Source organism: Mus musculus, chromosome 16 (genome assembly GCF_000001635.26).
Source record: "Mus musculus strain C57BL/6J chromosome 16, GRCm38.p6 C57BL/6J".
Classification (NCBI taxonomy): Eukaryota; Metazoa; Chordata; class Mammalia; order Rodentia; family Muridae; genus Mus; species Mus musculus.
Genome location: NC_000082.6, coordinates 36,873,358 through 36,898,112, shown reverse-complemented (window position 1 = coordinate 36,898,112; position 24,755 = coordinate 36,873,358). Strand labels below are relative to the sequence as shown.

General features: G+C 42.6%; 2 protein-coding genes and 1 long non-coding RNA gene across 16 annotated transcripts in view; 2 read left to right on the top strand and 1 right to left on the bottom strand.

Moving 5' to 3' along the window:
* The window catches only part of Golgb1 (golgi autoantigen, golgin subfamily b, macrogolgin 1), a 57,993-nt gene extending 34,973 nt beyond the window's left edge, over positions 1–23,020 (bottom strand). For 2 of the 12 annotated variants that reach the window (XR_003951781.1, XM_017316963.2), the window contains exons 1-9: positions 22,850–22,955; positions 12,925–13,102; positions 11,885–11,982; positions 10,710–10,874; positions 10,407–10,556; positions 8,619–8,741; positions 6,621–6,746; positions 4,675–4,797; positions 3,169–3,282 (exon numbers count right to left, since the gene is read on the bottom strand). Coding sequence is in view for 11 of the 12 variants with exons in the window: in XM_017316963.2 (XP_017172452.1) it covers positions 3,169–3,282; positions 4,675–4,797; positions 6,621–6,746; positions 8,619–8,741; positions 10,407–10,556; positions 10,710–10,874; positions 11,885–11,977 (894 nt within the window). In the remaining variant the exon portion in view is untranslated. Of the gene's footprint in view, positions 1–3,168; positions 3,283–4,674; positions 4,798–6,620; positions 6,747–8,618; positions 8,742–10,406; positions 10,557–10,709; positions 10,875–11,884; positions 11,983–12,924; positions 13,103–22,849 lie in introns of those variants that run through there. The other 10 variants (XM_017316964.2, XM_011245881.2, XM_006522082.3 and 7 more) reach the window with 10 other exon arrangements.
* 4930565N06Rik (RIKEN cDNA 4930565N06 gene) lies at positions 924–17,594 on the top strand. Its single transcript, NR_040476.1, has 3 exons — positions 924–1,116; positions 11,599–11,762; positions 15,536–17,594. It is a non-coding gene; the product is annotated as an RIKEN cDNA 4930565N06 gene (long non-coding RNA).
* A 24-nt stretch (positions 23,021–23,044) lies between the features above and the next one.
* The window catches only part of Eaf2 (ELL associated factor 2), an 82,185-nt gene continuing 80,474 nt past the window's right edge, over positions 23,045–24,755 (top strand). For 2 of the 3 annotated variants that reach the window (XM_006521685.4, XM_006521684.4), the window contains exon 1: positions 23,045–23,485. The gene's annotated coding sequence lies outside the window, so the exon portion shown is untranslated. The remainder of the gene's footprint in view (positions 23,486–24,755) is intronic. The other variant, NM_134111.2, reaches the window with a different exon arrangement.

The following is a 24,755-nucleotide window of genomic DNA, read 5'->3' as shown; positions in this document are numbered from 1 at the left end:
GAGGACACGGAGGGATATCTGGGAATCGTTCAAGGGAAGAGAAGAGGGATGGGGTAGGCTTTTAAAGACAGCCAAACAGTCTAAAACTTAAAAGTAAGCAACGAGCCAGGCAAGGAGGAACGAAACATGGTACTTCAGGCAGAGAGAGAGCCAAAGGAGAAACACGACTACCAACTGCCAAGGTAGTTGGAGTTAGCATTGAGAAAGTCAGGTGAGGAAATGGGAGGAGGCTAGAAAACAACAAGGCTCTGCACACACCTGTCACTAAGAAAACAGAGCAGTTCTCTAAGTAATAAGGAGGCTGGTCACATGGACAACCCTTCTCACGGGAGTGCGCACGCGCGCACACACACACACACACACACACACATGCCACTTGTCGGGAAGAGCTCTTTATGCAAAGATGTTCCAAAGACAGAACTAGGTCTGGATATTACTGATGAGGGCAGAGTTAGAATTAAGAGATTAAATCAGCAGAACTGATAATTAATTGTAGGGGTTAAAGAAGACAAAAGAAACAAGAAGGTTTGAGTTTTATTCTTTTAACTGAATACCCTGTTAAGAGAAAATATGGTGAAAGTATTTTTTAAAATGTGCTTTTGAATTGGATACGCAACAACTAGACCGACTTGTAGGGTAAATGTAACGTTTCAATGAGGCACACAGGAGTAACAGTCAGATCACGGTCACTGGTCTCTCTCATGTCAGTCAAATGTCTGTGTTGGGAACATTCACTCTTCTGTGCTAGGGTTTCCTAACAGATGTTGTCAAGTGCAACTACAGACTTCTGTGCTTGATGTGCTGTGCTTGATGTGTTTCACTTACTGTCACATCCTGCATTCTATCCACGTTGCTGTAGAACATAGAACTTCATTCCTTTTTTAGGACTGAATAACATTCCATTGTGTGTCTATTTCACAATCTATATTTATCTGTATTACACATCCACTGATAGGTGCCTAGGCTGGCTCTTTGTATCTCGACCATCATGAGCAGTGCTGCAGCACTCACAGGAGAACATGGGTGCCTCTGGTCTACTCAGCGTGGGGAATGCCAGGCGCTGGTAGCTCCGTGTCTTGTCTTCTGAGCTACAAATAATCTGCTTTCAGAAGGAAGGTGAGGTGACACTGCCAAGCTTATTGGTCAGCCACGAATCTCCAGGGAACTAGATACATACCAAAAGTACTGGGGAGATAAATACTGGGAAGAAACCAATGGCAGTGGGACAGCCACAGCTGCTGTAAGAGGGAAGGAGATAAGACTGTATATAGTAAGGATACTGGGCAGGGGCTAGTCTGTTCGCAAACACTGTCTACCGGGCTGGAAGAGAAGTCTATAAAGGAAAACTAATTAAAATAAAGAAAAGTTTCAGAGACAGGAAAAGAACCAAGCTGTGCCCTGTGCTAATGGGAATGAAGAAGCTTCAAGGAATAAGTGACAAACTAACAAATATCAGCAAGACACAGTGGCACAAGGGGTCCCAGAACACAGGAGAATCACGGATTCAAGGGCAGCCTGGATTACACAGAAAACCTATTTTTAAGAAATGAATATAAACAACCAACTACCAAGAAACAAATAGTGCAGAAAGGTCTAGTAAAATAAGGCTTAGACACACTAATCAGATTTGAGAATTACAGGTGGTTGGTGACTCTCTAGAATGTCTTCAGTAGTATGGTAATGATTTGTGCTCTCACAATCTTTCATATGTGCCAAACCCTAACATTTTTATTTGCTATTTCATGTGATTCTAAAATAGGCCCTTCATATAAATTCTACTACCCTTAGTTTATTGATGGAAATCTGAAGCCTACTAAATCAACCAGGTGTGTGTAGGCATCCTCTATGTTTGAAGTTTTTTTGTCTGTGATGAGGGAATGATACTACCCATTGCATAAGAGAGCTGTGAAGATCCACAGTGCATTAACTAACATGTAATCTGACAGAGGGCACACAGATACAGGTATCCACGCAGCAATGGCCTAGTTACTGCCCCAGGACACCCAGAGAAGACCTAGAGTCCGGATACCAGTTTTTTGAGGATGAAAACAAGAAGAACACGCTTCTATACTACTAAGAAAGCTGCCTCAAGGAGGCTTTGCTGGACAGTGAGGAAGAAGGGTATGGCTGATTTTACCAGGCAGCAGAGAACACCCATGTAAACAAAGGCTGTGTTGCTATAGAACCAATTCTGCATTAGAATTTGGCTACCTAGATATGACAATGGGACAAGGACACAGGGAAGCCACAGATAGGTAAGAAATGGCCAAAGTGGGAGGCACGGGTCCATACAGGATAGCATTGGGCCCTGCTAACTGAGGTGAAAGTCTGATGTTATTAGAAAGCCCCGAGCTTGGGGCAAACTGGCAGATTCCTTTCACCAATAGGGCTTCTCCTTTTCTGACCTCAGCTGGGGAGTCTGAAACTCCTAAACCCTCTACCTACGGAGTGTCCTATAGCCTTGGTGAGGTTACAGGTTCAGCTTCCTTTCTCCTGAATAAGAATAAGAAACTTGTTTAGCAAGCATCCATCGAGACTCCTGGACTGCCTCTCCACACGCTAATGAGGCATCTCAGTGCCTTCGGCGATGAACCTGCCCACCCTGGCTATTCCTGCCCACCTCCCATAAACTATAGAGCCTGACTGACTCCGAATAATCTCCCCAAAGCATACTCACAGGCTGTCGGGAAAACCTGCTTGACAACTCTGCTCCCTTTGTCCTCATGGGCCAGTAGGTGGCCACCAACCCAGGAAGAAGGGAGATCCGCAGATAGCAAGACAAGGGAAGGGACTATTGCATTATAGGATCCCTTCAGTCCAGCAGAGAGTTGACCAGCACAGACAGGCAAAGCCAAGACCAAGCACAAGGCACAAGAAGCACTGGACTCGGACAAGGGGTACAGTGATGGAAAAGAAACTCGCTAGACGACAACAGGAAAGTCTTTAGAAGGACTCTAGACCCTCAATGGTGAAGGGAAAGTGCAACAGAAGATGGAAGCAGGAAGGCCTGGGGAAGGCAGTGCTTGTTTTACCACGATGTCACCGGAAGTTAAGCCCAGATGGCAGCAAGCCTCTGAAAGCTCATGGGCTTTTATACCCTGCCTGACAATCTAACATGCAAATGGAGCCCGCCTCTGGCAGGCAGTAGGTAGAAACCATAGACAGTACCTGGTTTCTCTGCTCTGCAGACGTTAGCTCCTTCTGCAGCAGGTCTACAACCTGGGCACGGCCCAGCAAGGCTTCTTCGTGCTCCTCCAGCTTCCTCTGCATCACCCTCAATTTCTGGAAAGAAAACATTTCAGGCATAATTACAGATAAATAAGATGATTATTTGCCTACCTTTCAAAATGTCACATGTACCTATAAGGCTATTTTTCAGAGCATGGAAGATAAGAGATTAAAGAGTGGACAACAGGATGCCATGGCCCATCCAGCAGCAAGAGAATCTCCAAAATGCCTTCTCCAGAGTGTGACAACCACCAAACCCAAATGCAAGCAAGGCCTTGAGTCAGGGCCCCTAATATACTCAAGATAAAATGACACACACTCACTTTCAAAGTTATATATAGTTCCTGTCTGGTCCCTAAATAGCACAGGTAACATGCATTTCTTACCTACAAAAGAGAGCAATCTGTATACGCAAAAACCATTTCTCTTCTGTTTTCAATCACTGGAAAGGCACTTGAAAAATAGCCATTGAATAAATAATCAATATATATAGTCAATATTCTATTTTTCAAAGCAGTGTACTCTGAAGCTCCATGTAGTACATTCTGAAAAACTGCTTAGAACATATAATGAGTTTTCACTCAAGAACAAACACATGAGAGTTTGGAAAAGAAGGCACAGTTGGCAAAATCCTTGTAGGGGCTTGCATTCAATCCCCAGAATCCATATAAAACCCAGGCCAGGTGGAACAAGCCTGCAATCCCAGCTCTGAGGAAGTGGAAACAGCCTAATTAGTGAGCTAGGCCAATAGAGACCCTGTCTCAGAGAGGGGAAACATTCAAGCAAATGGCTCCTTAGGAAAGAATGACATCTAAAGTAGTCCTCTGGCCTCCATAGACATGTACATGTGTGCATGCACACTTGTGTACATAAACATGCATCTGCACATACACAAACATACATCAAACACAGATCACACAAAGTGCCACTAAAGCACCTCTCATTACTACACAGTTCTACTTTTAAGTACAAACGATGTGAGTTAGTACATGGTAAACTCCAAAATGATGAAGTCAATTTTCAGTGTCTACTCAATGATCTTAAAACACTTTGCTCAATGAACTTAAAATAAGTTGCTTCAAACTCATTTTTATCTCTATTTAAACTACAAAACTGACTTCATCAATTTGAAGTTTTCGATCAGACTTAGAGCATGAACGGTAGGTGTAAATGAGCAAATGAAAGAGAAGCCAGCCCACTGCTCACCCCACACAGATTCCCACGCAAGCTCAGCTTTAAAGTGCCAAGCTCCGACCGGATAAGGAAAAAGAGAATGTAAGCTCAGGACCCCAAAATGACAGGCAACAAAAGATAGGGCACGGATAAAAAGCCAAGGACTGCATGGCGGCTGTGTGGAGGGAGGGCCGTGGGAAGGGCAGTGGCTGTGAAGGCTTGATTAAATGTTAACCAACATGACAGTCATTCTAGGGAGCTTGAGCAACACACCTGTTGCATCTCTGTTTCCACATCTGACTGGGTTACTAACTGAAGGAGCTCATCTTCATGGAGACGAACCTGTGTTTCAAAGCGGGCGTCTTTCTCTCGGACCACCTGCTGCATGGAACTCAACTGAAGACACACACCAGAGAAACTACACAAGTTACTCTCCAGAGCATTTCACAGACGACTCTTACAGCCTACTCTGCAACGACAGGCACTCAGCACGGACAGAGAGCAGCTTCCTAAACCTCAGCTCTGAATGGCAAGGGCGAGGATGTTGGGAGAGCAAGAAGCCCAGCAGCAACTTTCAGACACGAGAGAACGTCTGCTCTCAGACTCAGAATCAACTCATACGTACGTTTAATTAGAAATTTTCATGGATACTAAAAATGGCTTAAATATTCTAGAGCTGTTTTTGTTTTAATTCTGAGAAGATCAGAAAATCAAGCTTACAAGTGAAGTTAGATTCTGTTGACCCCTGGTACTTCTTTCAGTGTCAGACACATGCTCCAAGACAGCCCCAGAACCTCATGCCCGGAACAGAGTAACTAGAGCTCACTACGGCATTCAAGATACTGTACAAATGGAAATACAAAGCTTCTTTGTTGGTATGGTTTTCAAAGACTTGCTCTGACTAAAGAACTGGGTGTGCTTGCAAAGGCACGGCACCTCCTGAGCTGTGTCCAGCTGCACTTCGCACAAGTTTCCCTTTAATGGACTGCACTTTTCTTCCCTGCCTTTGCAACTCTTTTCCCTAACTCGAGAGCACTGCTTAGCTAGAGAATTGCCTATCTCTTGGGTTTTGTTTAAACCCCATCTTTTCCACATAAGCTTCTATAACTGCCATGTTCACAAAATACTTTCTCTCGAAATACTTGGATGCTCATGTTACTCTTATCATTTTTATTTTTTGAGACAGGGTCTCACTGTGCAGCCCAGGCTGTCCTGGAACTTGCCATGTTGCCAACACTGGTCTCAAACTCATGATCTGAACACTTCAGCCTTCTGAATGCTAGAATAATGGCTTGTGACAACACACTTGGCCTTATTGTATTTGGAGTGGTTTGCTCCATGATGGATCTGTTAACATATTCATGTCTTCGTTGCCTTTATTTCAAGCAATTTAAAAATGCATAACCTTTTCCTATCCTACACTGTATATAGTGCTACAAATAAGTTAATAGGATAAACATCAATTTCTGGATATATGTTTCTGGCTGTGTATACAACCAGTGCCTGATCCTAGATAGAAGACACCCCTGTTATTAATGTATCTGATAGATAAAATCAGTTATGTGCCATATGCAAAGGCCCTCCAGGGATTCAAACTGTGTCATGATCCAAAAGCATTCTCAAAGGAGAACTATGTGGTAGGTTGTCAGGAGGAAACAGAAAAACAGAGGTGAGGGTGCCAGTGCAAACTGGATGGCTCTGGCTTCAGAAATGAGTATGAAGAAGAGTGATATCCTAGAGCCACGAGCAGGGGGTTCTGGGCCCTTGATCACGTCTTCATTTCATGCTTACTAAGTAACCTAAGGCTGAGGTGCGGCTTCCTAACAAGGTTTTAATTTATGGAAAGAATGGAGTGAATAATCTGTATTTCTTTTCATCTGTCAGTCTCTCTTGAATTCAGTACAAGCCTAGTCCTAACACACAATCTCTCTGTGTTAAAATGGAGTATCTGGAACTATGAGACAAAACCAGTCATTAATAAGCTATGGCAAGTTCATCAACCTAAGTAGTATTTTTTGAGAGGTTCTGGTGTTTTCTGTTAAGATGCGTATCATCACTCGCCATATACTCACCACACTTCTAACTCTTCCACACCCTCCTAGTGTGACATCCAACTGCCATGCTTTCATCTACCAAGCTCTGAAAGTGACTGCTGGGACTGACGTGCCACATTTAACACTCTGGATCTCATGAATCTAGTGAAGGTGCCACCGTCCTACCTGGGCAGCTTGCTCTGCCTGTGTCTGGCTGAGCTGTGTTTGCAAAGTGCTGATGAGTTCTTCCTTTTCTTGGAGCTGCTGCTTCATCAGGACAAAGTCTTCCATCTCTGCAGAACTCTTATCCAACTGAAAGGGGGAATATTCACTTAAGCAAAGCACTTGGATGTCTTATTTGTTTGACTTTCTCATCTATCTTGAATACCTACCCTACTCCCTTCTAATTTATACTTTGCGACAAAAAAGAATTCCACATGCTAATTTTTAAAATATTATTGAATTCCTAAAATTTGTCAGAAGAAGACAGAAGCAATAGCAACAGTGATTTCAGTATCTTTGAATGGTCACATAGGAAAGAGACAGACCAACTAGACAGCGAACATAAAAACGTGGGCAATGTTGACAACAAAAGCAGGAAAGTAGGGAGATGCTCTATAAACAAGTTGAGAGCAAACTATGGAAATCTGAGTTTGCTTGGCATTAGAGACTGTATGAGAGAAAGGGGACAGTGACAGAGCTACATCTGATGGCCTCGGGAACAGGAAAAATCCAAAGCAGCAAACAAATATTTGTTGGAACCCACAGCAGCCAGTATCAGAAGAGCAGCAGCACTTCTTTGGCCATGGCTAAATGCAGGACTTCTAGAGGAAGAAATATGAAGAGGGTGGGGCTAATCTAGGCCCTCTGATATCTCAAGCCTGAGCCACAGGCGCTACTGTTAGAGACAGATATTGAAATACACTTAGAAAAACTTGTGAGGAGTGACATCAAGATAAAGAGGACCAGAGATGTAGCCACTGGGGGAGGCTGTCTGCCCTGCACGGTCAAGGCTGTGGGTTCTAGCTCCAGCACTAGGGACAATAGCTGAGTACAGTGGCGTGTGCCTGAAATTTCAAAACCAGAGGGCTGAGACAGAAAAACAGAGTTCAAGACAGGCCTGGGCTACATAGTGAGACCCAGCTCAAAACAGAAAGCAGAATAGAGGTAATATAGAGAAAAAAGAAACCTGTATGAATATGCTGCATAATTTGGTATCAACAAACCACATGAGGCTAGAGAAGTCTTACAATGTGATTCCTCCAAAAGTAACTCATTTTAATAATATTGCTTAACTAAAATTTAAAGTTGAATTATAAATTAATTTTTATTAGATAACAGTTTCGTTTAGGTGTGATGACAGAATTTTATCTGTTATATCAGATGAGATTAAAAAAAGATTTAAAGAATTTCTCCGTGTATGTGTGTGCTTGCATGAGTTTCTATGTACCACAGGTATACAGATGCCTGCAGAGGTCGGTGGGCATTGGTCAGATCCTCAGGAACTGGAGTCACAGGTGGTTGTGAGCTTCCTGAGGCAGATGCTGGGGACCTAACCTAGGTTCCCTACAAGAGCAGTTGAAAGTACTCTTAACCACTGAGCCACCTCTCCAGTCTCTCGAGTGAGGTTTTGGTAAGGCAGTGTGTGCAAGGAAGAAACTGACAGCAACGGAGCAGAGCAGTCACTGTCAATCATGTAATTCAAGTTCCAGAAGACATGTGAACCATATACAGAAAGAATACACCGAGTATGTACAAAGGCCAGCAAGAGCATCACACACCACTGCAAACTCTAAGTACTAGGCTTAGAAGGAAGGGAGGAAGGGAGGGAGGGAGGGCTGACTGATGGGGAGATAGCTACTGACTATGTAAAAGGAGGCATTTACAAAAGAAAAACCAAACTCAGAACTCAAAGGCCATTCTTTGTTCTTCAAGTCTTTGTAAATTAAAAATATATTTAAACACATGTAAATTAATTTTAAATATAATAATAAGTGCTTGTTATATATTATTAAGTATTGGTTACTATCTATGTACTACAATGTTAAGGTATATAAAATAGAACTTAACATTTACCATATATATATACATATATATATGTATATATGTATATATGTATATATATATATCCATTAGCCATTAGTGATTTGTTAACCTAATAATGACAAGGTGACTCACTCCTACCTGCGAGGCTTGTTCTGATTGGTCAAGCTGGGCTTGCAAACTACTAATTAATTTCTCCTTTTCCTGGAGTTCATGTTTTATTTTTTCTATTTCCATCTCTTCTTCTGTTGAACTCTTATTATGCTGAAAAATGTGATAAAGTCAGTTACTTAAAAGTTGTAGTTCATACATAGTTCATCGTTCACACTATTGGCCCTTTAGAGACATTTAATTACAGTTTCATTAACCAGATAGGAGCACTCGGGAGGCAGGAACAGGAGGATCTGAGTTAGAAGGCAGCCTGGTCTGGACGGCCAGAACAGCCAGGACTCTGGAGAGAAAGAAGCCTGCCTGAAACAAACAAGAAAACCAATGACAGGAACAAGGCAAAAAGTACCTAAGAGCAATGGATTTCAGGATGCAAAGAGCTCAGTCTCAAATCTATGAGGATTAGGCTTTGGATCCTAGAGCCACGCATCAAGCCAGGGTCCCAGAAATACCTGCGACTGCAGCATCAAGGAACCTGCCACCTTCTTCATGCCTCTGATCTCTATCTATCTTCCCCCCCCCCATTCCTCTCCCCCTACACACACACACTAAGTATACTGTGATTAAAGGGCTGCTGACACACAAGTCTGAGGGCTAAGGAAGAAGTGAGCTAAAATGAAAGGCAGAGCATGAAATAACATGACACAAGGGAGGTTTGACAAACCTGGAAAGGAAAAAAGTCAGTGCCTGCCACCACAGCCAGGGGAAGAGTTACCATAGGAACCATAAAGGAGGGAAGGAAACAGCTTTGAGAAGTTAAAACAATTCTACTCTGCTTCTCCTCCTCCTCGGGCTCCTGCTGTACTACGGCCTAAGCCTAGAGCCTCATACACGGGGTGTAACTGCTTCTCCACTAAGGAAAGGGAATGCCCTCTGAGCGCCCTTCCCTGAATGGCAAGGCTAAGCTCAGCACTGGCAAGGAATAAGGGCCCTCGGGCTCTGACTCTGACTCTGAAGCCCCCTGACCCCACGCTATGAATTTTCTGAGAATTATAATAGAGTCATCAAAGTGTGCAACAGACAAATTAGGGAACTACAACCATGTCCCCTGCAGGATGGACTGGGCTGACTTGTAACCAGTGCGCAGTGACACACCTGTCTCAGAGTAATTTGCACAAATGCTCCAAAAAACTGCTGTTTGCTGTTCTCTCAGTGGATGCCTACACGTGGCTCTGAAGGGAAAGCTGAAGGGAAAGCCGAGGAGAACGTGCCCTGAGCAACACCATGCTTCTCTAAGGACCGCTTTCCTTGGTCCCTTGCATCCCGACTAGACACTGCTTTGTGGCAGCAGCCATAAACTAGGGAGCCTCTTTCCAAGGACACCAGGTTGATCCAGGCAAGTTAGCTCATAGTTCATAAAACATTAATCTACCATTATCTGCTTATAGGAACAGAGAATAATCTATATTAGTTAAGGAATGAAAGGATTTGAGAGCAGGGCAAAATCATAGTTTTTAATGTTTTAACCACTAATCACACTCATCCTGGAAGCACACGCTGCTCCTCTCTGTAGTTATCAGTACTCTATAGGACTTAGTTATCAGTACTCTATAGGACTTAGTTCTTCCAGTCAGCCCTTTAACACTCTGAGGGCCCGGGTAACAGCTCAAGCCCACACTGTGCTCTCCCCACATGACCTTCAGTCAAGGCCAACCACAGGGAAGGGAGGCATTCTTCCCACCAGGGCTGTCTGTGCTCAGCGCAGATCGGCCCTCCCTACTGGAGTTCCGGAGGCGCCATGTTGGCAGCCTGTCCTCCTACCTTGGAGAGCTCCTCTGCCTGGGCTTCTGGAGGCAGAGCAGCCCCTCCTTGTGTCTTTATTTCTTCCATGTGTTTGTTCAAGGACATGATCTTGGCCTTTGCATGGAGTTTTATTTTTTTAATTTTGTTTTCAGCAGCTTTTTTTTCCTCCTGCCATGGAGCAAAGAAGACAATAACTGTGAATTCACCGGTTATCTAGCACACAGCTTATTTAAGGCAAGCAGCGAGCTAGTCATAGAAATAAGAACCAGATTTTCCAAGAGTCTCTATCAATCGCTCAGCAGCGGAACCAAGCAACAATACCTGCAGAGCTTCGTCCTTCTGCTGGAGTTGAACATCCTTCTGACTAATAATATCCTTCAGCTCCACCACTAACTTCTCTGCCTCAGCCAGGCGGTGCAGAGCATCCTCTTGCGTGGATTCCATTATTCTATTATTCGATTCCATGGCAGTTTCCTGGGATGAGTCCTAATATTTACACAAAAACACACAAACAAAACAATGCACAGGGAAAACCACCCTCAGAAATTCCCACAACCTGCCCCATCTTTTGCCCAACTCCTTTCTTTAGAAACTGAGTTCTAACTAATCCAATAACAGTTATCTTCAGCATTACAATATAGTACTACTAACCTAATTTTACCAAAGAGGAAAATAAATAAATAAGTAAAGGAAGGAAGGCAGGCAGGCAGGCAGGCAGGCAGGCAGGTGAGGATTACATACTATTAAGTGGAGGAAGACATCATTTAAAATTAAAGGTGAGCTGCAGACTGGGGATGTGGCTTAGCTGGTGAAGTGAAGGCCTTGTGTGACTGTGCTAAGGCCTGCCTTCAACTCCCAACATTCTACCAACCAGGGTGGCAGCACACACTTATGATCCCAACATGCAAAAGGTATAGGCTGGAAGATCAGGAGTTCAAGGCCATCTTTGCCTAGCTACATAGCAAATTTGAAGCCAGCCTGGGATACACTGAGACCTTGTCTCAAACAAAATAAACAAATGAAATAAAAATGAAAGATGTTATTTTAAAAAAAACAAAAGCAAAACTTTCCTTAACCGTTTGCCTTTCAAAAAGCTAATGGACATCTGATTCCTGAAGGGCCAAGAAATGCAATATAAACTAAGAGAAAGTGTAAGGTGAATTTGTAGAAGTAAATGGATGTTTTCTTTACTCCTTTCCCCCTGAAACAGGAGTTATGTTCCCAAGGAGGGAGACGAGGACAGGGACTGCGGTCCTAACAGGCTGAGCAGACATCAGAGCTTCCTAGGCTCATCTAGCCGTGGTCATCCCCACAGCTCTCTGGCTGACAAGCTTCAGCAGAGGATCACTGATAGAGTTACGATTCTTTTTGTTGGTAAGTGTCATCACCTCTGCTTAGCACAAGGGAGGCCCTCACACCCCTCTGGCTTAAGCCATTCTCCTCAGAAGAGCACAGAATGTGAGTCCTATCAGGTTGGATGCACCAGAGCTACTTACAGCGTCTGAGGAAGCCATCAAATTCCAGTCAGTGTAATCTCCTGATAATTCATGCAAAACATTATTTGCTAACCCCGATAATCGGCTCAGCATCTCTGCTGGTGAAACAGAAGAGAAAACGCAAGGATCAGTAGAGGCGGACACAGGCTGCTGGAGCACGAGCAGAGCAGGCAGGTGCTGCTAGACGCTGGTACCTGTGTCATCTATGTGAAACAAGGCAACGGTGACCGTGGGACACACTGACAGCAGTGTGCACGGTGCAGACGCACCCTGTCCTGTGTAGGTACCATATATAAGCCCTGTCACTTGGGTCACTGTGAGGAATAAGATGCAAGAAGATAATTCTTAACTACAGGGACATAATGGGCAAGTATGTCTTAAAGGCTGTCTTTAATGCCCTGCCTTTCATCATAGTTAAGCAAAAATCTTAGGTTTTCCTTTGTCCAGACTTATCCTTTTCTGATTTTTCAACTAAATGCCAAGATTCAGGGAAATTTCCCTTCCATGTGTCCTTTCATGTGGATTTCCTGGCAAACCATGTGATTTCAGTGAAGTTGCTGCTCAGAATAGACTAAAGTTTTATGTTAGTGAGTGGCTGAAAGCAGTGCCCCATGCTTGTTCTGCAAGGAATTAGAAAAAGGAAACAAAAAGCAACAAAAGCAGAAAAAAAGGAAAGAAGCCTTAGAGCAGGAGGATTGAACAATTCCAAGTTTCCATCACTTCCAGAAGACAGGAGGTGGCACTTTGCATCTCATTTCACAAGCTTAGCAATACAGTAAAGTGAAAAAAGATGACATTACGGACAAGACAAGTTACTATAGGCCAACAGTCCACGTGATCATAACAAAGCATGAGCCCATCAAACACAGCGATATATAAAAGGCCCCTGCTTGAAGAAATGGCAGGCTACGCAGAGAAGATGCAAGGCAAGACAGTGACAAGAAGGAAGACCTCGGAAAATATGGGTCACATGACAAGGAGCCAACCTAAAGGTGCTCTCCCTCCCTTGCTCTCCCTGGGCAAGGCTAAAGATGACTCACAGTGGGGTCTTCAGAGTTGGTCAGAGGTTAAGAACGCCAGTCGCTCTTCCAGAGGGCCCAGAATTCACTTCTCAGAAACCATGTGGATGCTCACAACTGTCTGTAGCTCCAGGCCTAGGGGATCTGATGCCCTCTTCTGACCTCTTCGGGCACTGCATGCACTTGGTGTACAAACATGCTTGCAGGCAAAACATGCACACACATAAAATAAAATGGACAAATGGTGGTTAAACAATTAAATTTTAAAATTCAAAAAATAAGTTAATCAAAACCTCAGAGAGAAATGTAATTCAAATAAAAATGTATCTATTAGTTGACACTGACAAATACATATATTAAAATAAAAAAAAAAACGAATTGCCTTACACATTAATTCCAAAATATTAACATAACAATATCCCCTTTAGGAAGTAGATCTTATTTCCACCCTCCCCTGGCTGCATGCCCCTGTCAAGTATCACAACATAACAGCACTCTGATGTGATTACCTTATTTCTATAGGGTTCTTCCTGCAAATCCATAACCCAAGGTTATGAAAAACCTAAAACAGGACATTCTAAAAACACCTTTCCTATGTTCTTCAAAGTAAAGCACATAGAAAACCAAAGGCTAGGGCAAGTGAGGCCATGCTGACTAAATCCAAACTAGGATGTCAGACTGAATTCGAAACGGGAAAGGATGTCAGTGAGAAGAATGGTGAAATGTAAGTGAGCTGTCCCTGTAGCTAGTTAATGGCCCTGCACTAACACTTAGGGTTTCGAAAACCATGTAACTGCTCAGATAAAGAGACATTATAAAAACAACATACAACGATATCTCTGTATTAATCTTTATAAATTCTAAAATTTTTACTTTATGTGTATGGGCGCTTTGCTTGTGTGTAATGTCTAGTCTATGCATCTAGGTATGTGCATGCAGTGCCCACCAGGGCCAGTCTTTGGATCCCCTGGAGTTACAGGCAGTTGTGAGCTACCACAGGGGAACTGGGAACTGAACCCAGGTTCTCTCAAAGAGCAGCCAGTGCTTTTAATTACTGGTCCATTTCTCTAGCCCCTAATCTTTTTAAGTTATAAGTAAATCTGAAGTTGTACTAAAATTAATTTGCTTTTATAACTATTATGTTACACAGTGAGAGAAATGGCATTTACCAGTCCATATAATCTATAAAATAATATTATGCAGTGACAGAAAAAAATACTGACATGGAACTGATGTGTATATAACACTACAAACTACAGTGAATTTTATGTTCTTTAAGTGATATCTGGACCTTAAAAAACTCCCAAAAGGGAGAAATATGAAAAGTAATTTGCATCTTCCTGCTCAGGGTAATCATGGTTAGGGTGCCCATGGTCTTCAGCAAGGATGCTGTTTCTCGAGTGTAGCTTACACATTCACAGATGTGTGAGATGGGAGAAGCAACAGAGAAGGGTAGCACAGGACCTCCTTACTAGCGCTACAGCAGAACTAGTGAATGGAAGGGTAACATGGGGCCATATATTAGTACAAAGGGACAGGTACAATCATTTGTCAGTTTGAAAAATAAGTCATCACAACACTCATCACAACACAGATTCTAAACTTTATTTTCAAATTTCTAAGACCGATTTTCTACAGTTTTGTGTGCTACTTTAGTTTTGTGTTGGGATTGAATCTGAGGCCCTACACAACAAACACTATATAATCACTCTACGACTGAACTATGCTCCTAGGCCCCTATGCTACTTTGCTTCACTTTACTTTGTGGTGCTGAGGTTTCAGGGCCTTGTGAATGCTATGCAGACACTGTCACTCGTCTACATTCTCAGCCCTCTATGGAGATTTTAATAAAGGGAATGAATGTAATCATTAATGAATCTTTTGTAAACATAAATATTTGCATACATCTTCTACAGAAAAGCATATCAGAATATACCTTATCTGACAGGATCATTCTGTCTCTAGAATCTACATCCCATCTTTGGGAATAAGCAAACCAGACAAAACAACTGACTGGCTAGCTCAGAGGATGGTTTACAGACAGGCAAGCGTGACTATTTGTGTGCTTCTTAGACCCTGACGTAAGAACAAAGCAAGCAGATTAACACGAACAGCCTGCTGGCAATCTGAATAAAACAGCCCCAAACAACAAAAGGCCCCCATTTAATCACGTTTCTTTTCAACCCTTCCCAAGATAATGTAGCAACAGTCAAGATCAAAAATCACTACAAAATCAGGTTTCAGCAGTATCCATTCAAGAGGAAACAGATGGTAGCCACAGGAGTGCAACAAATCAAGAGAGGCACAAGAGCTGGTTGGCATTTGTTCACTATTAAATGTGCCAGGCCAAATAGAGAAGCACCATTGACATGAAGAGGGTCTTCCTTCTCAAGTGATAGGTACAGGGACCTCCCTTATGTTTGGGAGATGTTCCATGATCCCGGTGGTACAAAGAAGATCAAATCATATGTGCATGGTATAACTTGATATGACCTGGTATATATATATATATATATGTATGGTGTGTGTGTGTGTGTGTGTGTGTGTGTGTGTGTGTGTGTGTGTGCATGCATGCTAGGACTAGTAACACACACTCAAATAGTGTGTTTCTGTTTGTTTGTTTGTTTTTCAGATAGGGTATGCTCTATAGCCCAGAATGGCCTTCAACTCACACTACTTCCTTGGTCTCCCAAATGCTGTGACTATAGGCCTGCGATGTTGGTTTCTTTGGCATATTGCTAATATAACATGCTAACTTCAGAGAACACTGGGAAAAAACTAGGAACTACATATCATCTTTGAAAACTTTTTAACTTAAATCTATAATTATCTAATAGTTTTATTTGTCTTCAAAGAAACAAAGTGTTAAGCAGAACGAAAGCGAGGACAATCTTTACAAAGCAACCTGGATTGGGTTCTCTGAAGATCAGCTAAGGGAGAGCAGAGAATGCTTACCCGACACTTTAAACACAGATCTGACACTGTGTAGTGAAAAAGCCCACCATGTACTGGAGAATATCAATCCCAAATCACCAATCATATTGTTCAGTAAAATTATAGGATTTAAATACTCACTCCTTTCATATCAAAAGATTGCATGCCTAGTAAGGCAAAGAAATAAGATGACCACAAAACTGTTTTTGCAGCAATACCTGGGCCAGAAAAGCTACAGATTTAAAATACTCAACAAAAGGTGAGCCAAAGACTTAATTTCCAGCAAAAATGAGCACCACATATAAAGAGCACAGATGATTTCCTTCACAGAAGCAGGAAAATCCATAGAGCATTTTCCATAAAGTCCTGAAGACTCCATGGAAGAAATGTAAAGAAACTATAATGTAGAAAGAAATCTTCATGAAGACTGGTGGTGAATACTAACCATACAGTTGGTGCAGCCCAAGGTCAGGGTTGGGGGGCAGGATATGGTAACTGTGTGTTAAGAACATATAAGACAACTATGGCTATTAGGAAGAATGTAAATATAAATAAAAATAACAAAAACTCTTGTAAAGTTGTTTTAAACTATCAGATTGGTAGCATGAGTGTTATTATTCCTAGATTATTATATGTGGAATCCAGAATTAAAGGACATAAGTATTTAAGGACAGATTAATTCTATCAAACCTTTAGTATAAGAAAAGAGGACAGAGATGTATTACAGAAGAAATATATAACCCACTTCAAACTGATCTTAAATCTGACTTGGGAACATTAGTTTAAGTTTGTGAGGCATTTACCTTATATTTTATCTTTATGTTTCCCCATCTGTCCACTAAAAAAATGAGTTTAGTAACAACTCAGTGCCTACATGGCAGTCTTGTTACAAAGGCAAGTGTCTAATGAGAATGCTTCCCATAACTGGCTAATTTCAGTCCCATAAAGTAGGAGATATAAAATCACACAGGCATCGTAACCTGCAAGCTAGCAAGAAGCAAGCAGAGACAATTACAATTATGTCAAGAGGACCCAGGAACAAGTTCCTACTGGCTAAACAGAAGGCCTGAATTAGCATAAGATAAAATTGCAATAGACCAAAACCTATAAATTTAAATCTGAGAGAATGTAATAACCAGCTAGTTATCTCATCTGAATCAATGAATGTGGAAAACAGATAAGGGATTATCTTGCCTTTCCCACTAGAACTTTATCTCCTAAGAAGAATGAGCACAGGTCCCAGTGAGAGACCTTGTCTCAAATAAACAAGGGTGGAGGGCTCCTGAGGACACCCAAGGCTGACCTCTGACCTAAACACACACACACACACACACACACACACACACACACACACACACACACACACACAGAGTGTGTGCACCACCTCCCCACGCCTCAACAAATTATTCTGAAAAGACAACTACTCTAACATTTGAAAAGCCTAATGAATATATGTATCTAGATACTGATCAGTCAACAGCTGCTAAGAGAGCAAAGCCCAGACATTATGACTTTCATGGTGAAAGAACCTAACCACCTTCTACAGTGTTGACTAAGGATGAAAACTCAGATCACGCCAGCCATCCTGTTGCCGTCTGCAGAAAATGCGGAGGACAGAGGAACACTATGAACTACCAGACACTGTCCAACTCCACGGGACCTATGGTCAATACACAAGTGAAAGGGGAAAGACAGGAGATGTATCAAGCTTTAAAAGGGCAAGGTTCCCATCTGGATAATAAAACTACAAGGAAACCACAAAGAAGTGATTATTTTAGAAAGTAAGAGGCGGCTATAAATGATCCAGATAGGGGCTATAAATGGGATAGGGAACGTGGAAGGACTTCTAGAATGACCAACCAAGTTATACTTGTTATGGTAACTTTTTAATATATATTCAACATATGTACATATTCAATATATATATAATGTATATATACATATCCAATGTATATATAATGCGTGTATATGTATATATAGAGAGAGAGGAGAGAGAGGGGTTTTCTTAATCTGTTTTGTCTTATGAGAAGTGGTTTTTTTTAAAAAGGAAAATTTACAACTGTTAAACAATTATGTTTAAAGCCATCCATTAGGAAGTTTTATTGATAGCTATATAGTCCGTATGGTATATGATGTTGGGATTTAGGCATACAGTAGGTAGTAATCAATTTAGAGGAATTAGCATATTCATAAGGGCGTTTTCAGACTTAAAGCCAGGCTTTGTTACACACCCTGACCTATAAAGCCTTAGTTAGCTGGCTGCTTTCCATCACGTTCAGCTCAGATTTCTCTCCTCCACTGTACTGCATGCCTGCCCACCCCTCGGTGCCTGCCCACCCCGCATGCACTTACTTCTCAGAGTAGCTTGCACTATTACTACTTTTAGGATTAATGAGAAAAAATGCTAGAATCGCAGGCTCAGGATTCCTCAACTGCTTTTAAGCCATAGCTTTTTTAAAGAAATAAATATAGTGTGTTATGGTGCAGGCATGTATATACATACTCACCCGAAGCACTATACCTTAAACACCTTGCACATTATCATTAAAAGATAAGATGGGCTGACTGAAGAGAATCTAGAGGTGGGTGTGAAGGGATGGCAGGGCAGAAAAGCACCATCCTGGAGCTGGGTGACAGCTTTCTGCTAGCAGCTCCCCCACATCATGCTCCCAAGTCATTTTCCCTTGTTATGCCCGTTCCCTCATCTCAGGATGAACAAGGACCAGTTAGAGACACTAATGTGAGTCCATGAGCCAAGCGTGTCTTCTGTAACCAAAACTAAGGAATGAAAGGCATCTTTCACACAGCTGAGAGCTTTGTATAGCACAAAGGCTAGGAATCCAAGGGCATAAATGCTAAATGGAGCAAGAAGGTTCTGTCTATATATACACGGCTTGTGGAAAAACGCAAGTGGCAAATATGCTTGTAAGATCAGCAAACAGGAAGACACTGTGGTAAATTCCCACAAGGAAAATGTGATTGCTGTCACTTCACAAAGTGCCAGCATCACAAAGAACAACTAAACAGGAAACTCAAACAGAGCTCCAAGTGAAGGCCAAGCTTCTATAAAACAGGCAAATAGAAGGGCACTCTCCAAGTTCATGCTCGACACACCCTCCCTGCCGTATGATCTGACACTTCCCTGAAGAAGTACTGCAAAGTCAAATAAAATGCCTAGCGCTGGAGAGATGGCTCAGCGCTTAAGAGCACTGGTTGCTCTTTCAGAAAACATGCATTTGGTTCCTAGCGCCCACACAGTGGCTTACTACCATCTGTAACTCCAGTTCCAGGGGTACTATACACATACTTAGTGCACAGACATACATACAAGCAAAACATCCATACAAATTAAAATAAAATTTACAATAAAATGCGAGCAAAAAAAATTTTAAAGAAGTTTTTCTCAAAGCCTTCACTGTTTATTGACAATTACTAATTTAAAGATATGTATCTGGTAGGTAGTGTTTCACTAGGAATTATACAAGAAATAGATGGCACATCCCTAGCCACAGAGACCATAGTATAACTTGCACAGGAATAGAAGCAAAAGAGTCAAACAGCACAAATGGGTGCCTCTGTGTACCCACTCCCATTCCTTTCTCTGAAATCTAAATCACATGCCCACAAGTCACTGAGGCATTCATGTTCATCTCATGCATTTTTGATTGGCTCTCTGTGGTTTTAACGTCTTAATTTTCAAAGTGATCTACCACCAGCCTGAAGAGTTAATAGGTCAGTATTGCTACAACAGCTAGAAAATCCGTATCAAGATTAGGATAGACCTTTACAAGCAGAAATAACATTTCATAATACAAAAAACCTGATTTTTACTAACTTAGAAATAAATGGTACCTACAGCATATATACATACCACTGCCTACCAAACAATGCTCCAGGCCTTTACATAGAACTTATTTATCCTCATTGTTTAATTTTATCCAAGGACACTAAGAAGTAGATACAATCAATAGCTCTAATTTTAAGATGAGTAAACTAATATGCAGGGAATTTGTCCAGTGACACAATTCTACAAGTTTCTTGGCTGGTGGTGACACACAAAAGCCACCCCCTTTTTTTTGAGTAACTTCCTCAACCCACTCTTCATCCAGGATGAAAACAGGGATGTGTGTGGGGGGGGGGGTGGGGGGGTACCACATTAATAGTGATGTGGGTGACCTTATTTTTCTAGGTATGTAAGCTAAAATAACGATTCATAACAATTAGTATACCCTCAGGTAACTTATTTTTCCACATACAGGCTCACACAGACATAAGCACACTTGGAAACAAAGATGTCCTCACAGCAGTGTTTGACTGTTCATGATCACAAACAACCTAAATGCCCATCAGGGGAGGACTGCTAACTGTATTTCCTTTTTTAATTTCTACAAGGTAAGGCTGTATAGCTGCCTGAAAGAGTAGGGTAGTGTTTTATTCTCATGTTCACTGAAAATGCTCAATATAGATTGAATGTGCTATGTCAAAATTTTTGGTTTCAGATTTTGAAACACGTTGGATTTTGGAGTATTTATACACATATGAAAGAGTCATGTTGGGAACAGGAACTAAGTTGAGACACAAAAAATCATTTAAACTCCATATATATTTTACACAAAGAGACTGACAGCAATTTTACATAGTATTTTTAATAATTTGTGCATGAAGTTTCATGGCAATGAACTTTCTTTTTTATTTTATTTATTTATTTACTTTATGTGCATAAAATGTTCTCTAGGCATGTACAGGTACACGCCAGAAGGGGGCATCAGAACCCATTACGGGTGGCTGTGAGCTAAGGTAGTTGCTGAGAAATGAACTCAGAACTTTCTACTGTTAGCATATGAATACTCATAATACTTTATATTGAGCCCTTCATGATTCAGACGTTCATCTCAGAGCTGCTGTATAATATTAAGTGGCAAAAGGATGTATTATGACTTGCGGGGGCGGGGGAGTATGTACTACTGGCCTTTGGAATGTGTCTTAGGGACAAATGATTTCCAGAATTTCTGGAGTGGGGAATGGAGAGAGGCAAGTAGACAGAATTGTGCTTTGCATTATACCCTTTGGTTCTGGATTTCCATTGATCAAGAGCACATATAACTGAGCCAGGCAGAGGCAACGCTTGTCTCTAATCCAGCACCTGGGAAGCAGAGGCATGGGTATCTGTTTGAGGCCAGCCCGGTCTATAGAGCCAGTTCCAGGGCAGCCAGGGCTATCTGGAACTATTGAAAACACAAACACAAACAAAAACAACAAAAAAAGCAACCCTAAAGTACCTAAAATAAGAAAGAGGATTTCTCATTCTCTTCATTACTTCATAAAGTAGTCTTCATTAAGGGTTGGGGATGTAGCTTGGTATCAGAGTGCTTGCCTCACATGCATAAGGCTCTGAGTGTAGTCCAGTCTGGGTTGTTACTAACAGGCAGTATGTAATGCGCATCAATGTGTCACAAATAATTTATTGCTAGTAGGTAACCAAGAGAAGTTAATGATATATTTTATAAATAAGCATAGTCTCAACATCTCTTTAATCCAAATGGGCTGAGGTGCTGGGAACAAGAGAGTTAAAGGGAAAATCTTCTAAAGATGATTACTTTTAGAAAGGACTATATTCCAGTAGAATGGGAACCCCATTCCCACCCCCCCCCAAATCGTGGAAATCCTCAGAAATGTTGACCATCATCGTGAGAAACCAAGAGGCACATTTTATGTGATCTTCAAATTCCGTCGTGACCGTTGTAGACAGATTTTTTTTTTAATTTTTCATTTAATTCTCTAGTATTTTTGTATATTTTATAATCTGTGGTGTATTTTCAGAGATATTGTTACACTATCCAAATTAACATAAAATTTACTTAATCAATATACTTAGGAATACATTCAAGATATTTTACCTGTAGCATATGCAATTAAGAATGTTCAGAAACTACTTCTGTAGTTAAACAAATGTTAAAGCACAGTGAGGACGGAAGCATCAAACAGTCCTACCAGGATCAAGGAAGTAAAGGCCGTGTAACCAACACCAATGCTTCAGGCCAGGGCCTTCTGGAAGTAAGAGACCTACCATTTGGCTATACTTTTAACCTCTAAAATTTTTTAGTTGTCCTCATTTTTTTTTCTCCCGTGTCTACTCCAAGTCGTCTCATTTTTCTAACAGAACATTTCCTGAATCTGACCCTTTACGGTCATTCCGATCATCCAAACCCTATTTACTCATGTTTCTAGAAAGGCCTCCACACTTTGTTATAAACTCTTGCACAGTCCATCTTGCTCAAATCTGGAAATCCATTCCTTTAATGGAGAGCTTCCAACTATCTCTAAAAGTCAACGTGTTTATCCATGATTTTAAATATCTGTTCCACTCCCAAAACTGTCCTCTCCTCACAGACCAACTGCGGGGCTTTAAATAAACCAGGCAAATATTTCCTTCAATCGCCCTGAGGCTCGTCCTCCTGTTCTCATTCCTGCTGCGCAACAACAAACCCATGCCACAAGGCCACACCAAGGGTTTTTTTTTTTCCTCCAGAACTCCCTTCAACATTCCCTTCCTTCTGGATCATCTCTCCGTCATCTTCCTAACCCAACAGCAGGATCATTCGTGGGCCTCGACTGCGGTAACGGCGACAGCGGAACACTAAGTTTGTTCAGGGCTGGGGCGAGCACAGGGCTGGGGCAGGTTGCCTCTAGCGTCCCCGGCTCGGTGCCCAGGCTGGCTTGCCCAGGCCGCTCGGACACAGGGCCGTCCGTGCACGTAGGGCTGACCAGCTCGCCCGCCTCCGGGGCTCCCCGGGGAGGAACGACCCTGCCGGCAGACTGACTGGGTGTCTGTGTCCCCGGGCCGAGTACGGCGGCGGGCACTGGGCGACCACCTAGGGCGGGCGGGTGAAGGCGGCGGAGCCCGGAGGTGAGGGGCGGGGCGGCCGGCTGAGCCGTGTCCCGAGCCCCTTGGCCCGGGGCTCGCAGCAGAGCCGTTGCGGAGCTCCCCGCGGAGCCTGCGGCTCCCACTCACCTGCAGGCGGCCGTCCCAGCCAACTCCGGACGCCCCCCGCCCAATCGAAGCCACGTCAGCTCGGTAACCCAAGCACGGCGCCACCGTCGACGCGCCCCTGGGAGTCAGCCACTCGCCGTGAGACGGAAGGCTGAATCAAGGCGTCGACCTATCGGAGCGGTGCTCAGGGCGTTGCTATGGGAACCAGGCACGCCTTGTTTGTAACTAACTGCGTTACACTGACAGAAACCAACCAATGCCCTAAAGCCTTCCACTTCCTCAAAGACGGAGCCAATGGATTCTAAGAAGGACGTGCCGGGTGGAATCACATGGTGGGATGTGACCCGGAAGAAGATCCAAGGAGGCCTGAAAACACCGAAAGGGGTGGGCTTTCGGCAAAGATCAGGTGTTTGCTGTATGGGTTGGAAGTTCCGGTTTACCCTAATTTCTCATCTCGCGCTGTTCCCACTAAGGACTATGGCCTCGGCTTCTGAGGAGACTTTGGACTAGGGGCGCCAGCTGCTAGTATTTGCGATTTTGTGAGAACCAACCCGGAGTAGAGCCTGAAACTTGGTCCTTCCGATGGGGGAGAAAGCGATTTAGTAACGGAACTCCGATTTCAACCTGACGTCACAGGACATCACTCAGGATGTGAGGGTAAGAGACAGTATTTAAGAGTTGAAACGTTCCCCTAAGGAATTGGCTCTTCAGCTGGGATAAGCAAACAGATTTAAGGGCTCGGGCTCTGTGAGGAGTCAGTGAGAAAGAAGCTCCAACAAGAGACAGAAAAGCGATTTACGGGGGCGGGGGGGGGGCGGTGAGGAGGGAGGAAGGGAAGAGAGGAGGGGAGTCATTCTTTTTTAATGATGTCACCATCGGTAAATTTCCCAGGATATATAATCAATCCCTCACCTATATACATGAAAGCAACCCTAATTAAACTCAATGTATTTATTTTTCTTTTAGTGACATAAAAGTGGGGGTGGAGTGCTGGGAGAGTTTTCTAGAGGGACTGAGGAAAATAAGAGTGTTCATGATCAAAATGCATACATGTGTGAACTGTCAAAGAATAAAACCATGTAACAAAAGAAATGGTCTCACTCTTCTGATTTTCTGTTACCCAGTTCCCTCTCAAGGCCTTCCTTCATCTTCCCCTACACCAAATATAGACATCCCAAGACTTCCAATGTTGTGCCAAGAAGCATTTGTGAACCCCAAAAGACCACCAAGGAGCCGTTTCTAATGTAATCACATTAGGGTCTCTTTATTACAAACTCGAGTTTGGGCTTACTCACCACCGGCCCACAGGACGGTTTGGTGAGGCAGCGCAAAACTCTCACTGGGACAGGGTTTATAGGAAATGGAAGTAAGTGAGGGAGGGTCCAGCCTTGCAAGCATGCAATTGTCTATTGTAAGCCGACAGGTAGGTGCTCTGAAGCAAGACCGTATACAACCACTAAAGGTCTGAAAGTATATCTGAAACAATCAGACTAACCTTTGATTATCTGTTGCTAGGAAGTAGCTAGGGGGTAACTGGCTAAGGACAAGCCATTCGGTCCTTCCTGGTACTTAGGTGCAACTTGTGTTCGGGTGGGGGCCAAGTTTTTCCTTTTAAGATGGAGGCAGGTTCCAAGATGTTTGGCCTCTCACTAATTTGTCTTCCAGATAACATATTTTATTTTCAACTTAACATTTATTCAAATATTTGTCAAATGTAAATTGCATGTAACTATCACATATATATTTGTATATATATGAAAAAGTATATCATATATACCACAAGTATAATATACACCAATAAATCACAAGTTAGAAAAAGAAATGGCCAATTAAAGGCTTTTTTTTTTTTTATTGAAAAGCAGTGTATGAGGGCTAGAAAGATGGCTCAGTAGTTAAGAGCACTTGCTCTTACAGAGGACTCACTGGG